General features: G+C 40.2%; 3 protein-coding genes across 3 annotated transcripts in view; 2 read left to right on the top strand and 1 right to left on the bottom strand.

The window, feature by feature from the left end:
• The window catches only part of nek1 (NIMA-related kinase 1), a 52,162-nt gene extending 51,968 nt beyond the window's left edge, over positions 1–194 (top strand). The window contains 1 exon segment of the mRNA XM_029426261.1: positions 1–194. This exon segment is cut by the window's left edge and continues 2,016 nt beyond it. The gene's annotated coding sequence lies outside the window, so the exon portion shown is untranslated.
• A 1,628-nt stretch (positions 195–1,822) lies between these two features.
• Positions 1,823–5,280, top strand: cbr4 (carbonyl reductase 4). The gene is made up of 5 exons (XM_029426264.1): positions 1,823–2,154; positions 2,660–2,780; positions 3,308–3,444; positions 4,759–4,893; positions 4,974–5,280. Exons 1-5 carry the CDS (start codon positions 1,827–1,829, stop codon positions 5,147–5,149), a joined length of 897 nt encoding a protein of 298 aa, XP_029282124.1. The 5' UTR covers positions 1,823–1,826; the 3' UTR covers positions 5,150–5,280.
• A 6,996-nt stretch (positions 5,281–12,276) lies between these two features.
• The window catches only part of LOC115004598 (palladin-like), a gene marked incomplete at its 5' end in the record, with an annotated part of 16,935 nt that continues 16,711 nt past the window's right edge, over positions 12,277–12,500 (bottom strand). Inside the window, 1 exon segment of the mRNA XM_029426278.1 lies at positions 12,277–12,500. This exon segment is cut by the window's right edge and continues 96 nt beyond it.

The following is a 12,500-nucleotide window of genomic DNA, read 5'->3' as shown; positions in this document are numbered from 1 at the left end:
GAACCGTTTTCCTAATGCCGAGGTGACTTACTTGATTTTTATTTTTTCTGTCTGTAGTTTGTTGTATGTCTGAAAATGGTGAAACTGAAATCAACATATTTGGCACAAATCTATTATGTGAAAGATATTTGAGGGAATAGCACATTTTGTAAAAAAAAAAAATCTATAACAATAAAAGCTAATGGTTTCCATAAGTTCCTCCACGTCTGAGTTTCATTACCACACACACACACACACACACATTTGACTGACAGGAAGTGACATCACGCACAGCGGAGGGTTGCCATGGAAATATGTTCTTCCTCTACTTCGCAGGAATAATAAAAATGTTTATTTAAATGTTTGTGTCTGACTTCTTGTTTCTCTTTGGTTCTGTTGATGTTCGGACGGATTATTGAATGAAACACAAGAAATTACTAAAAATAAACAAAACGATGAAAAACATCGACACAAAACAACAACAAAGGGGGGGGGGGGGGGGCTCTGTCTGTAGATGATTCATTGATTTCGGACATAATTCATAACTTCCTCCCTGCAGACGTCTTCATGAACTGAGTTCATACAAACAATAACAAGTTTATTAAATGATCAACTAGAAATTATGAGTTTAAAATGATAAACAGCTGTACCTGCATCTAAAATATAATTTAAAAAAGTAATTACAAGCATTTACATTTATTTTCACATTTATCTGTTCAAATATTTATATTTTTATTTTTATGTATATATATAAAAATATATTTTTATTTTTTCATATAAATATAATTTATATGAAAAAAGTAAATATATTTTAAATACTATACAGAAATATATACAAAATAAATTTAAATGCTTATATTTATCATTTAATCTTTTTGTTGTCTATATTTCCACCTTTATTTATTCTCTATTTTTTTTTTATTCTCAATATATTATATTTGATTTAATGTGACAGTTTTGCTGCTGAAATATATTTCCGTGGGAAACAATGTTGAAGCAGGAAGGAGAATAAAAGCCAGTTAATAACATTCAGACATGTTTCAGTCGCTGTAAGGCGCCATGTGTATCAGATGTAATTATTCCTGTGAGTATTCTTACACAAACGCTGCAGTAAATGTTATTGTTTACTGAAAATACATAACCATATTACGTTATTAAGTACAATAATGTCGACAAAAAGCTGTAATATATAAAAACTGTGGTGTTACAAACACATTAAAGCTGCCATTATATAAATAAATAAAAGGATGAAAGAAAGAAATGTGAAACTAAAAGCTTCATTATCATAATAAACGAGGTTCATTTGAAAATAAATAAATATGCACAAAAATGGAAAAACATTTTTATATTTATTATAAGGAAATTAATAAATATGAAAAAAGATAAAAACAGAAATAAATGTAAACAGGAAAGAATAAAGTGGGAAACAATTAAATATAAAAATAACTTTTAAACATCAACTCTTTTCTGTTTCTGTGCATATTTATTTATTACTCAATTATTTCATAATTTAGGTTTTTAGTTTCAGTAATATTTTATCTATTTATTTATGTATTATAATGACAGCTTTAGTCCTCCATAATGTATAATTTGTTCAAACATTTACTGGATTTTTAAATATACTTTTTAAATGAAATATTAACATTTACTCTCGGTACATTGCATTTAGTTTCTATACTTCATTCTGTGAACCTTTGCATATTCCTTCCTCATTCCTGAGCACAATTTTGCACATTTCTGCACAAAACGACGACTTCTAAATATATATATTGCACATATTTTTGATTGCAGCTCCGTGCAGCCTGCTTGCAGCCTCACTGTGTGTCCACGTCGCCATCTATGGACTAATGACCTGCAGCACAACAACAGTGGAAAAGAAACATGGCGACGCTCTTCTGATGCTCTCCTTGTCATTCAGGAAACGTATTTACCGAGGAACAGGAACACGGCAGTGCACAGCAAGACATGTCTTTTTTCTGAATTCTTTTCTGAAAGTGTTTTTGTGTCCTGCAGCGAGGTGTCAGTTCGTCATGTCCCGGCTTGCGGTGGTGTGTGGGGGCTCCAGGGGGATTGGGAGGGCCGTGTCCCGCCTGCTGGCAGAGAGAGGCTGTAGGCTGGTTGTCGTCTCCAGGAACCAAGAGGCTGCCGGAGCCACTGTGGCGTCTCTACATGGAGGTTTGTGCAAACACACAGCACCTGATCTGCTGCTTTTGTGCTATAAAATATAAGAAATGTAGACCTTCAATACCTGTAGCTGTTATAATAAAATGTATTAATAACAAACTTTATTTATATATCACTTTTCTTATCAAAGGGCTTTCCAGAAGAAACTGCAGATAAAATACAGAGACAACAGAGGGATCATAAAAGCTTTAAAAAAGTAAAAGATTATTAATGCTTCCCTATAAAAGAAAGATTTAAATGATTCAATGCACACACCCCCCCCCCCCTTTCTATGGTGCATACAATACTGAGCTGTTAAAGGAACAATACAAAGCTAACTCGTTCTCCGTCATGGACCGGTCACATGGGAAACAGTTAGAACAGGTTGTTTTTTAAACCAAAGATCAACACATAAGTGTCAGCTGTGTCCGGCTGAACATAAAGCACAGAAGCGTTGGCCTGTTGGACTTCCTGTAATCAGACTGTAACACTCACAGCTCGTGTGTCTGCTCTCCAGCGGACCACATGGCTCTCAGCTGTGACGTCTCTAAAGAACAGGAGGTGCAGAAAACCTTCCAGACCATCCAGAAAACCTGCGGAAACATCTGTTATCTGGTGAACGCAGCCGGCATCAGCAGGTGAGCTTCAACATGTCTGTGCATTGAAAATCTATTATTTTACCTTTATTCAAGCAGGTAAGATTAGAAAATATACAAGGGAGCCGAGAGACACGAGACACACGCAACATTTAAAACATTTAAAACATTTAAAGCTCACAGTGTGGTGAGTGTGGGTCACAGGTTCCAAACCTTCACTAACTTTTGAAAACTTTAAAAAACATTTTAAAAGCTCTATTTGGGATCAATGTGTCTGTAGGAAAACATAAAAGCAGATATTGTTTATAACAACGATTCAAAAATCATTTAGTGTCGTTCTGCAACACAGAGCAGCACAACCAAAGGAAGTTACAGCTCCGTCCAATATTCACAAGAAAATCAAGATGGAACAAAACAACTTTATTTTATGACCTTTTGAGACTTTTTAAAAACGTTTTTTATTTTATTTGAAAAGTTTGTGTGTGTGTGTGTGTGTGTGTGTGTGTGTGTGTGTGTGTGTGTGTGTGTGTGTGTGTGTGTGTGTGTGTGTGTGTGTGTGTGTGTGTCAGGGACGCTCTGTTACTGCGGGCCGGGCCGGAGGACATGCTGGCGGTGCTGCACACTAACCTGCTGGGCTCCATGCTGACCTGCAGGGCGGCGCTGCGCAGCATGCTGCACACACAGGGAGCCGCCATCGTTAACATCGGTGAGAACTCTGAACTCTAAATCAGTTTGGACACCTGGTGGCAGTGTGCATCTGCTCAGTCTGGACTTTTAGCACATTTTTTATTTTGACTAATATTAATATTAGTGATTTGTATCAATTGGGCTAAAATATATGGACGTCTAAAGCTGCCATTATAATACATAATACATATAATACAATACATGAATTAATAAATTAATAAATGTAGAAATAAAAGCCTCAATCATCAAATCATCGTGCAGGTTGATTTGAACATAAATAAATATGCACAAAACTAGAAAGAAATGTGTATTTGACTAATTAATTATCTTTTTATTCATTTTCATTTTTTTTTTTTTTTTCCAGTTTATTGTTTTCTGTTTGCATTTAATAAGAAATAAATATATTTAATTTATTTAGTTTTCTCTATCTGTGCGTATATATTTATTTAGAGATTTTTATTTCTACATTCATTCATTAATATTTAATTAGTTCATTTTAAATGATAATTGCTGCTTTCTTCCTCCTTTAAACTCTCTTATTGTCCTTTAAGAACGATGCAGGAGCTCCTTCCACCAGTCTTTTATTTCGAAACTGTCCTGCCTCACTGAGTGTTTGTTGTTGTGTTTGTTGTTGTGTTTTATGTGTTGTATGTGTTTGTTGTGTTTATTGTATTTGTTGTTGTTGTGTTTGATGTATTTATTGGTGTGATGTGTTTTGTTGTGTTTGTTGTGTTTGTTGTGTTTTATGTGTTTGTTGTTGTTGTATTTGTTGTTGTTATGTTTGTTGTATTTGATGTGTTTGTTGTTATGTTTGTTGTATTTGATGTGTTTGTTGTTGTGTTTGTTGTTGTTGTGTTTGTTGTTGTTGTGTTTGTTGTGTTTGTTGTGTTGTTGTGTTTGATGTGTTTGTTGTGTTTGATGTGTGTGTTGTGTTTGTTGTTGTTGTGTTTGATGTGTTTGTTGTGTTTGATGTGTTTGATGTGTGTGTTGTGTTTGATGTGTTTGTTGTTGTATTTGTTGTTGTTGTGTTTGTGTTTGTTGTGTTTGATGTGTTTGATGTGTGTGTTGTGTTTGATGTGTTTGTTGTTGTATTTGTTGTTGTTGTGTTTGATGTGTTTGTGTTGTATTTGTTGTGTTTGATGTGTTTGTTTTGTTGTTGTGTTTGATGTGTTTGATATGTCTGATGTGTTTGTTGTTGTTGTTGTTGTGTTGATGTGTTTGTTGTGTTTGATGTTGTGTTTGATGTTGTGTTTGATGTGTTTGATGTTGTGTTTGTTGTGTTTGATGTTGTGTTTGTTGTGTTTGTTGTGTTTGTTGTGTTTGTTGTGTTCAGGCTCAGTTGTGGGTGTGAAGGGGAACGTGGGTCAGTGCGTGTACAGTGCCAGTAAAGCCGGTCTGCGGGGCTTCACACGCTCTTTGGCTAAAGAAGTGTCATCACGTAACGTCCGAGTGAACCTGCTGTGTCCAGGTGCAGTACTCCTCCACCTTTCTTTCCTCCGCCTGCTGTCTGTCTCTCTTCCTGATGTCCTTCTCCTCTCCTGCCTCCAGGATTCATCCGCACTGACATGACCGCGGCCCTGCAGGAGGACGCCGTGCGCTCCGTCCCTCTGGGGAGGTTCGGCGAGCCGGAGGAGGTGGCGCAGGCCGTCCTCTTCCTCCTGCAGTCTCCCTACATCACCGGGCAGGAGCTGGTGGTGGACGGAGGCCTGCAGCTGCTCATGTAGACAAACTTACTGTGTCTGTTTACTGTTTAATGATGGAGGAGCATCAGACTGAAGTTACACCAGAGAAGAAGAAGAATCTCCTACTGTTGATGTTAAAGTTTAATAAAGTTTCCTGCAGAAAAGTCTTTAAAGTCTGTTTCAGCCTCAAATATTCCATCCATCTATCCATCGTCTACCGCTTATCCGGGGTTGGGTCGCGGGGGCAGCAGCTCCAGTAAGACATGCCTGGAACACCTCGCTAGGGAGGCGCTGAGGGTGCATCCTTACGAGATGCCCGAACCACCTCAACTGGCTCCATTCAACGCAGAGGAGCTCTACTCAGAGTCTCTCACAGATGGCTGAGCTTCTAACCCTATCTATAAGGGAGACGCTAGCCACCCTTCTGAGAAAACCCATTTTGGCCGCTTGTACCCGTGATCTCGTTATTTGGGTCATGACCCAGCCTTCATGACCATAGGTGAGGGTAGGAACGAAGATCGACCGGTAGATTGAGAGCTTTGCCTTCTGGCTCAGCTCTCTTTTCGTCACAACGGTGCGGTAAAGCGACTGCAGTACCGCCCCCGCTGCTCCGATTCTCCGGCCAATCTCTCGCTCCATCGTCCCCTCACTCACGAACAAGACCCCGAGGTACTTGAACTCCTTCACTTGGGGTAAGGGCTCATTCCCTACCCGGAGTAGGCAATTCACCAATTTCCTGCTGAGAACCATGGCCTCAGATTTTGAGGTGCTGATCTTCATCCCAACCGCTTCACACTTGGCTGCGAACCGATCCAGTGACTGTTGAAGGTCACAGACCGATGATGCCATCAGGACCACATCATCTTCAAAGAGCAGCGATGAGATCCTCAGGCCACCGAACTGCAACCCCTCTCCTCCACGACTACGCCTCGATATCCTGTCCATGAAAATCCCAAACAGGATTGCCGATAAAGCGCAGCCCTGGCGGAGGCCTACATTCACTGGGAACGAGTCCGACTTACTGCCGAGTATCCGGACACAACTCTCGCTTTGGGCGTACAGGGATTGGATGGCCCTCAGCAGTGATCCCCTCACCCCATACTCCCGCAGCACCTCCCACAGTATCACCCGGGGGACCCGGTCATACGCCTTCTCCAGATCCACAAAACACATGTAGACCGGATGGGCGTACTCTCAGGCCCCCTCCAGGATCCTTGCGAGAGTGAAGAGTCGGTCCGTTGTTCCACGACCAGGACGGAATCCGCATTGTTCCTCTTCAATCAGAGGTTCGACTATCGGCCAAACCCTCCTTTCCAGTACCTTGGAGTAGACTTTACCAGGGAGGCTGAGAAGTGTGATACCCCTGTAGTTGGCACACACTCTCTGGTCCCCCTTTTTAAATAGGGGAACCACCACCCCGGTCTGCCACCCCCTAGGCACTGTCCCAGACTTCCACGCAATGTTGACGAGGCGTGTCAACCAAGACAGCCCCTCAACACCCAAAGCCTTCAGCATTTCTGGACGGATCTCATCAACCCCTGCGGCTTTGCCACTGTGGAGTTGTTTGACTACCTCAGTGACTTCCATCAGGGATATTGACGATGGTCCCCCATCAGCTTCCAGCTCTGCCTCTACCATAGAGGGCGTGTTAGTCGGATTCAGGAGTTCCTCAAAGTGTTCCTTCCAGTGGCCGATAACCTTCTCAGTTGAAGTCAGCAGGGTCCCACCCTTGCTGTACACAGCTTGGATGGTTCCCTGCTTCCCCCTCCTGAGGTGCCGGATGATTTTCCAGAAGCACCTTGGTGCTGACCGAAAGTCCTTCGATACCCTGCAACTGTTTCCGGAGTCCTCCCGGATAACATAACCCGGAAGGACTCCTTCTTTAGTCGGACGGCTTCCCTGACCACCGGGATCCACCACGGTGTTCGAGGGTTACCGCCCCTTGAGGCACCTAAGACCTTGAGACCACAGCTCCTCACCGCAGCTTCAGCAATAGAGGTTTTGAACATTGCCCACTCAGGTTCAATGCCCCCAACCTCCACAGGGATGTCTGAAAAGCTCCGCCGGAGTTGAAGATCTCCAGGACAGGGTCTTCCTCCAGACGTTCCCAGTTCACCCGCACTACCCGTTTGGGTTTACCAGGTCTGTCCAGAGTCTTCCCCCACCCCTTGATCCAACTCACCACCAGATGGTGATCAGTCGACAGCTCCGCCCCTCTCTTCACCCGAGTGTCCAAAACATGCGGCCTCAGGTCAGATGATACGATTACGAAATCGATCATTGACTTTTGGCCTAGGGTGCTCTGGTACCACGTGCACTTATGGGCATCCTTATGTTCGAACATGGTGTTTGTTATGACCATTCCATGACTAGCACAGAAGTCCAACAACAAACGACCGTTCGGGTTTAGATCAGGGAGGCCGTTCCTCCCAATCACGCCTTTCCAGGTGTCTCCATCGTTTCCCACGTGTGCGTTGAAGTCTCCCAGCAAGACTACGGAGTCCCCTACTGGAGCCCCCTGCAGGGCTCCGTTCAGGTTCTCCAAGAAGGCCGAATACTCAGAACTGCGGTTTGGGGCATAGGCACAAACAACAGTCAGAGTTTTCCCCCCATAACCCAAAGGCGTAAGGAGGCCAACCTCTCGTCCACCGGGATAAACTCCAACGTAGCGGCGTGATATTAGTTTGTATTTTAGTTTCTTCTAATGAGCCTGACTCTGAAATATGAAGCAGAGTTAAGTCTGAAAGTCATTTCTGCAGGAAAAATGAATCGATAATAATTCTGTTGAGTCACAGAGTGATGATGATGAACTTCAGACTCCAGCTTGTCTAACCCCCCCCCGGAGACCCCCACACAGCCAGCGGCTCCCTGAGCTCACCTCTGCAGGGGCCTGTGGAGGGGTCGGCAGGCTGCAGCTGGAGGAAATTAGGTGTGTGTGTGTGTGTGTGTGTGTGTGTGTGCGTGTGTGTGTGTGTGTTGTGTGATGTTTTGGGTGTGGGGTTACTGCAGACTGTGGACGGATGTGACCGTCAGATTTAAACTGTATGTAAATATGTATAAATATCAGCTTCGATTATGAAATAGATTTATTTAAAAAAATACAATAATCGATGTTCATATTTAATTATTTCCCAGTTTATTATATTGTGTATTTCTTTATTTGCTTATTCATTCATTCTCTTATTTCAGGTTTCCAACATCTTTTAATGCCACTAATGGAATTAAATTTAAGATCATTTTTATTCCCAATTCTTCTGCACGACGTTACTGTGAGAGGCATTAAAATTAAATTAAATTAAAAACAATAGAAGTTACTAAATATTTTTGAGATTTCACAACGTGAGAAAAACTGATTAAGACATTTTAATACCGATGCGTTATTGTCTATTATTTATTATTATTATGTTTCTGCGCATATTGATTTATTTAAAATGAATTTCTACATTTCTTTCTTCATCATATTGGCAGCTTTAGTCCTCCATAGTTACCATCTATCAGTCATAACTTCCATAATTAACTTCTGTGTTCTCGTGCTGAACATTATATTTCCTGAACGACACGATTACGTTTGACGCTCTGGGACCGATGTGTGTTCTTTGGCATCTCGTGCTGTTTTAGGAAGAGTCTTTGAAAACATCTCACGTCTCTGAAGAGTTTCTTTTTATTAACTTTCATAACCTAAAATAATATGAGAACAATCCATATACAGGCATTGATTGGCATAGAAATGTGCAGATACTGTCAGCTGATGCAGAGGAGACCAAAGTCAAAGATATAAATATAACTTGCGTTTCAAACCTCCGAACACTGAAGACACGTGTCCGTACGTCCTGAAACATTTGGTACACGTGTCCAAACATAACATGCACAAAGCGTGTTTGCATTAAGCCTGAAAGTGATTTAAGGCAGTAAATATATTTATAAAACTTCATACAGAAAGGATCAGTGAACAAATCGTTTATGTCAAAATTGTTGGAAGTTTTTTTTTCATACAAAAATAAAATGTCTGTGATGTGTCTGAAAGCTTTAACAGCAGCCGTGAAACTTTCAAAGAAAACACAACATCTGTTTCTTCCTCTCATCTTCATCACGTGGAGACGTCTGGCTTCTCTTCTGCCTCCAAGATCCAAACTTAAGTTCTGCTGCACCCAGAACACACACAACTCTCACCGACGAGCGTCTACGGAGGAGGATCAGTGCCACGTGTGATTAATCATTAAATATGTTTCAAACACGGCTCAACATTTATCTTCAACACTCGTCTTCTTCAGACGAGAGGAACATGAGAACATCAGAGTGTGTGTTTGTAACTGTGTGTGTAGATGTAAACTCTCCACAGCTACATTACATAACGCCTCATGTACATATTAAACACTTGTAATATAAACTGTGTTGATGTGAGTCATGAAGTGGGGAAGCTTCATGATATCTGTTAGTTACATGTATGACTCTGTTCACCTGTAGTGTGTACAACATGTATGACTCTGTTCACCTGTAGTGTGTACAACATGTATGACCCTGTTCACCTGTAGTGTGTACAACATGTATGACTCTGTTCACCTGTAGTGTGTATAACATGTATGACCCTGTTCACCTGTAGTGTGTACAACATGTATGACTCTGTTCACCTGTAGTGTGTACAACATGTATGACCCTGTTCACCTGTAGTGTGTACAACATGTATGACTCTGTTCACCTGTAGTGTGTACAACATGTATGACTCTGTTCACCTGTAGTGTGTACAACATGTATGACTCTGTTCACCTGTAGTGTGTACAACATGTATGACTCTGTTCACCTGTAGTGTGTACAACATGTATGACCCTGTTCACCTGTAGTGTGTACAACATGTATGACTCTGTTCACCTGTAGTGTGTACAACATGTATGACCTCTGTTCACCTGTAGTGTGTACAACATGTATGACTCTGTTCACCTGTAGTGTGTACAACATGTATGACTCTGTTCACCTGTAGTGTGTACAACATGTATGACTATGTTCACCTGTAGTGTGTACAACATGTATGACTCTGTTCACCTGTAGTGTGTACAACATGTATGACTCTGTTCACCTGTAGTGTGTACAACATGTATGAATGTTACAATACATATCTTTAAAGGAGCTTTTTCTCACACTCTTCAGCAGAAGTCTCCACTTCAGCAGCACTTACATACACCAAACTTTCCACTTTCATTCCTCTCTATATTCTGCAGCTTTGTGCAGAGGGCTTTGTTCACATGTCACTCACAGCTCATGTTACTACACGCTACACTCACTACATGCAGGAGATGCACAGAGTTCTGTGTGTTGACAGGATCTAGTGATTTATGGAGTGATACAAAGACAGATCCAGAATCTGTACAAACCTTTGACATGTGAACAACATGAAACACTTTGAACCTGCTTCATCCAGACTTCTCTTTACATCTGGACATGGAGCACATCAGCACAAATATAACAAGAGAATTACATTTGCATATTTAAACATAACATTTGAGAAAACTTGTAATACAAAAGATAACTGTTAATGTGAGTAATGAAGCGGGGAAGTTTCATGTTTATATCTGTAAGTTTAATATTTGACTGTTGTGGCCCTGATCCTCTTCCAATATCTGTGAGCTTCATGTTGGAAACACTGAGACTGTGAGAAGTCAGAGATAATAAATCTTTCCTCTGCAGGTGAAGTGCTGCGTAGATATACTGTATATATATATATACAGTATTAAGATTATACCGTATTACTGTATATATACTAATATACTATATACTGGTATATATATATTATTACTATATATCTATAGATCTTACAGTTATTATCATATAATATCTAGATATATATATATATCTATAGTATATATATTATATATATACTGTATATATAATATAATATATACTGTTATATATATAGACTATATATAACGTATATAAGATATATAGTATAATAATATATACTGTATATATATATATATACAGTAGATATATATATATGTATATAGTATTTAATACTAGTATCGTATATATATATACTATATATCGTATATATATATGACTGTATTAGTATATATATAAATACTGTGTACAGTATATAATATAGAGTATTATATATAAACCGTATATATATATATAGATATTATATATATAGTATAGATATCATAGATATACTGTATAATATATCTATATCTCTTACATCGATACCTCTATCTCTCGCTAGTCTCTCTATCCTCCTTCGCTATACCTCTCTCTCTCTCCTATATATCCTATATCTATCCAGTAGATCTATATATCTATAGTAATCTATAGATCCCTGTATATAGTGGCTATATCTATACTGTATATCTATCTCTCCTATCTCTAGTATATCTCTCCCTCCTCTCACCCTATCCTATATATAATCGTCTTTCTATATATACCCTATATACGAGTATAGATATATAGATACCGTATATATGATATCTCTATACTAGTATATCTCTCTCTCCCGTCTCTCTCCATCTCTCCGTCTACTCCTCCATATCTATCTCGCTCTCTCTATCCCTATACTGACTATTATCCTAGTTCTAGTTATTATCACACACGTCTCTCCTCTCTCTCGTCCTCTCTCTCTCTCCTCTCTCTCTAGTCTCACTCTCTCTCCCGTCTCTCTCTCCCTCCTCGTTACTACTTATCCCGCTCTCGTCTTCTCTCTCTCTCCTCTCTCTCTCCCTCCTTCTCTCCTCGCTCTCTTCTCTTCGTCTCTATCTCTACCTCTCTTCTCGTTTCTCTCCTGTGTCTCTCTCTCTCTCTCTCTCCCGTCTCTCTCTCTCTCTGTCTCTCATCTCTCCTGTCTCATGGTCTTCCTCTCTCTGTCTCTCTCTCCTCTCTCGTCATCCTTCTCTCTCTCTCTTTATCTCTCTCTCTCTCTCTCTCTACTCGTCTCTCTTCTCTCCTCTGTCTCTATCTATACTCCTCGTATCTCTCTACTCTCTCTCTCTTCTGTCTCATAGTGCATCTCTATGTATACGTTCTTTCATCTTCTAGTAGTAATATACTATATAGTTATATATATCAGTACTCGTGTATATATTAAATACATGATCTCATCTCTCCTATCCCATCGTCCTCTTATATATCTCCTCCTCTATGGTCTACTACTATATTCCTCTATACTCGTCTCTTTAACCATACTGTATAACATGAGCAGAAGATTAATTATATGCACATCAGCTGTCACACTTCAGGCCTCAAAGTTCATTGATGACGGAGATAATTAAACGTGAAGGTTTGAAGTGTTTGGTCACTTTAAACCTTCACAGTCACGAGAGGCACTTATGGTGGGGGGGGGGCTCTGAATATACCGTGTTGTGTGAAACTATAAAAACATATGAAAAGCACGGCTAGCGAGCCTTTAGTCCTG

Source organism: Cottoperca gobio, unplaced genomic scaffold (genome assembly GCF_900634415.1).
Source record: "Cottoperca gobio unplaced genomic scaffold, fCotGob3.1 fCotGob3_149arrow_ctg1, whole genome shotgun sequence".
Classification (NCBI taxonomy): domain Eukaryota; kingdom Metazoa; phylum Chordata; class Actinopteri; order Perciformes; family Bovichtidae; genus Cottoperca; species Cottoperca gobio.
This window is presented reverse-complemented; position numbering and strand designations above follow the sequence as displayed.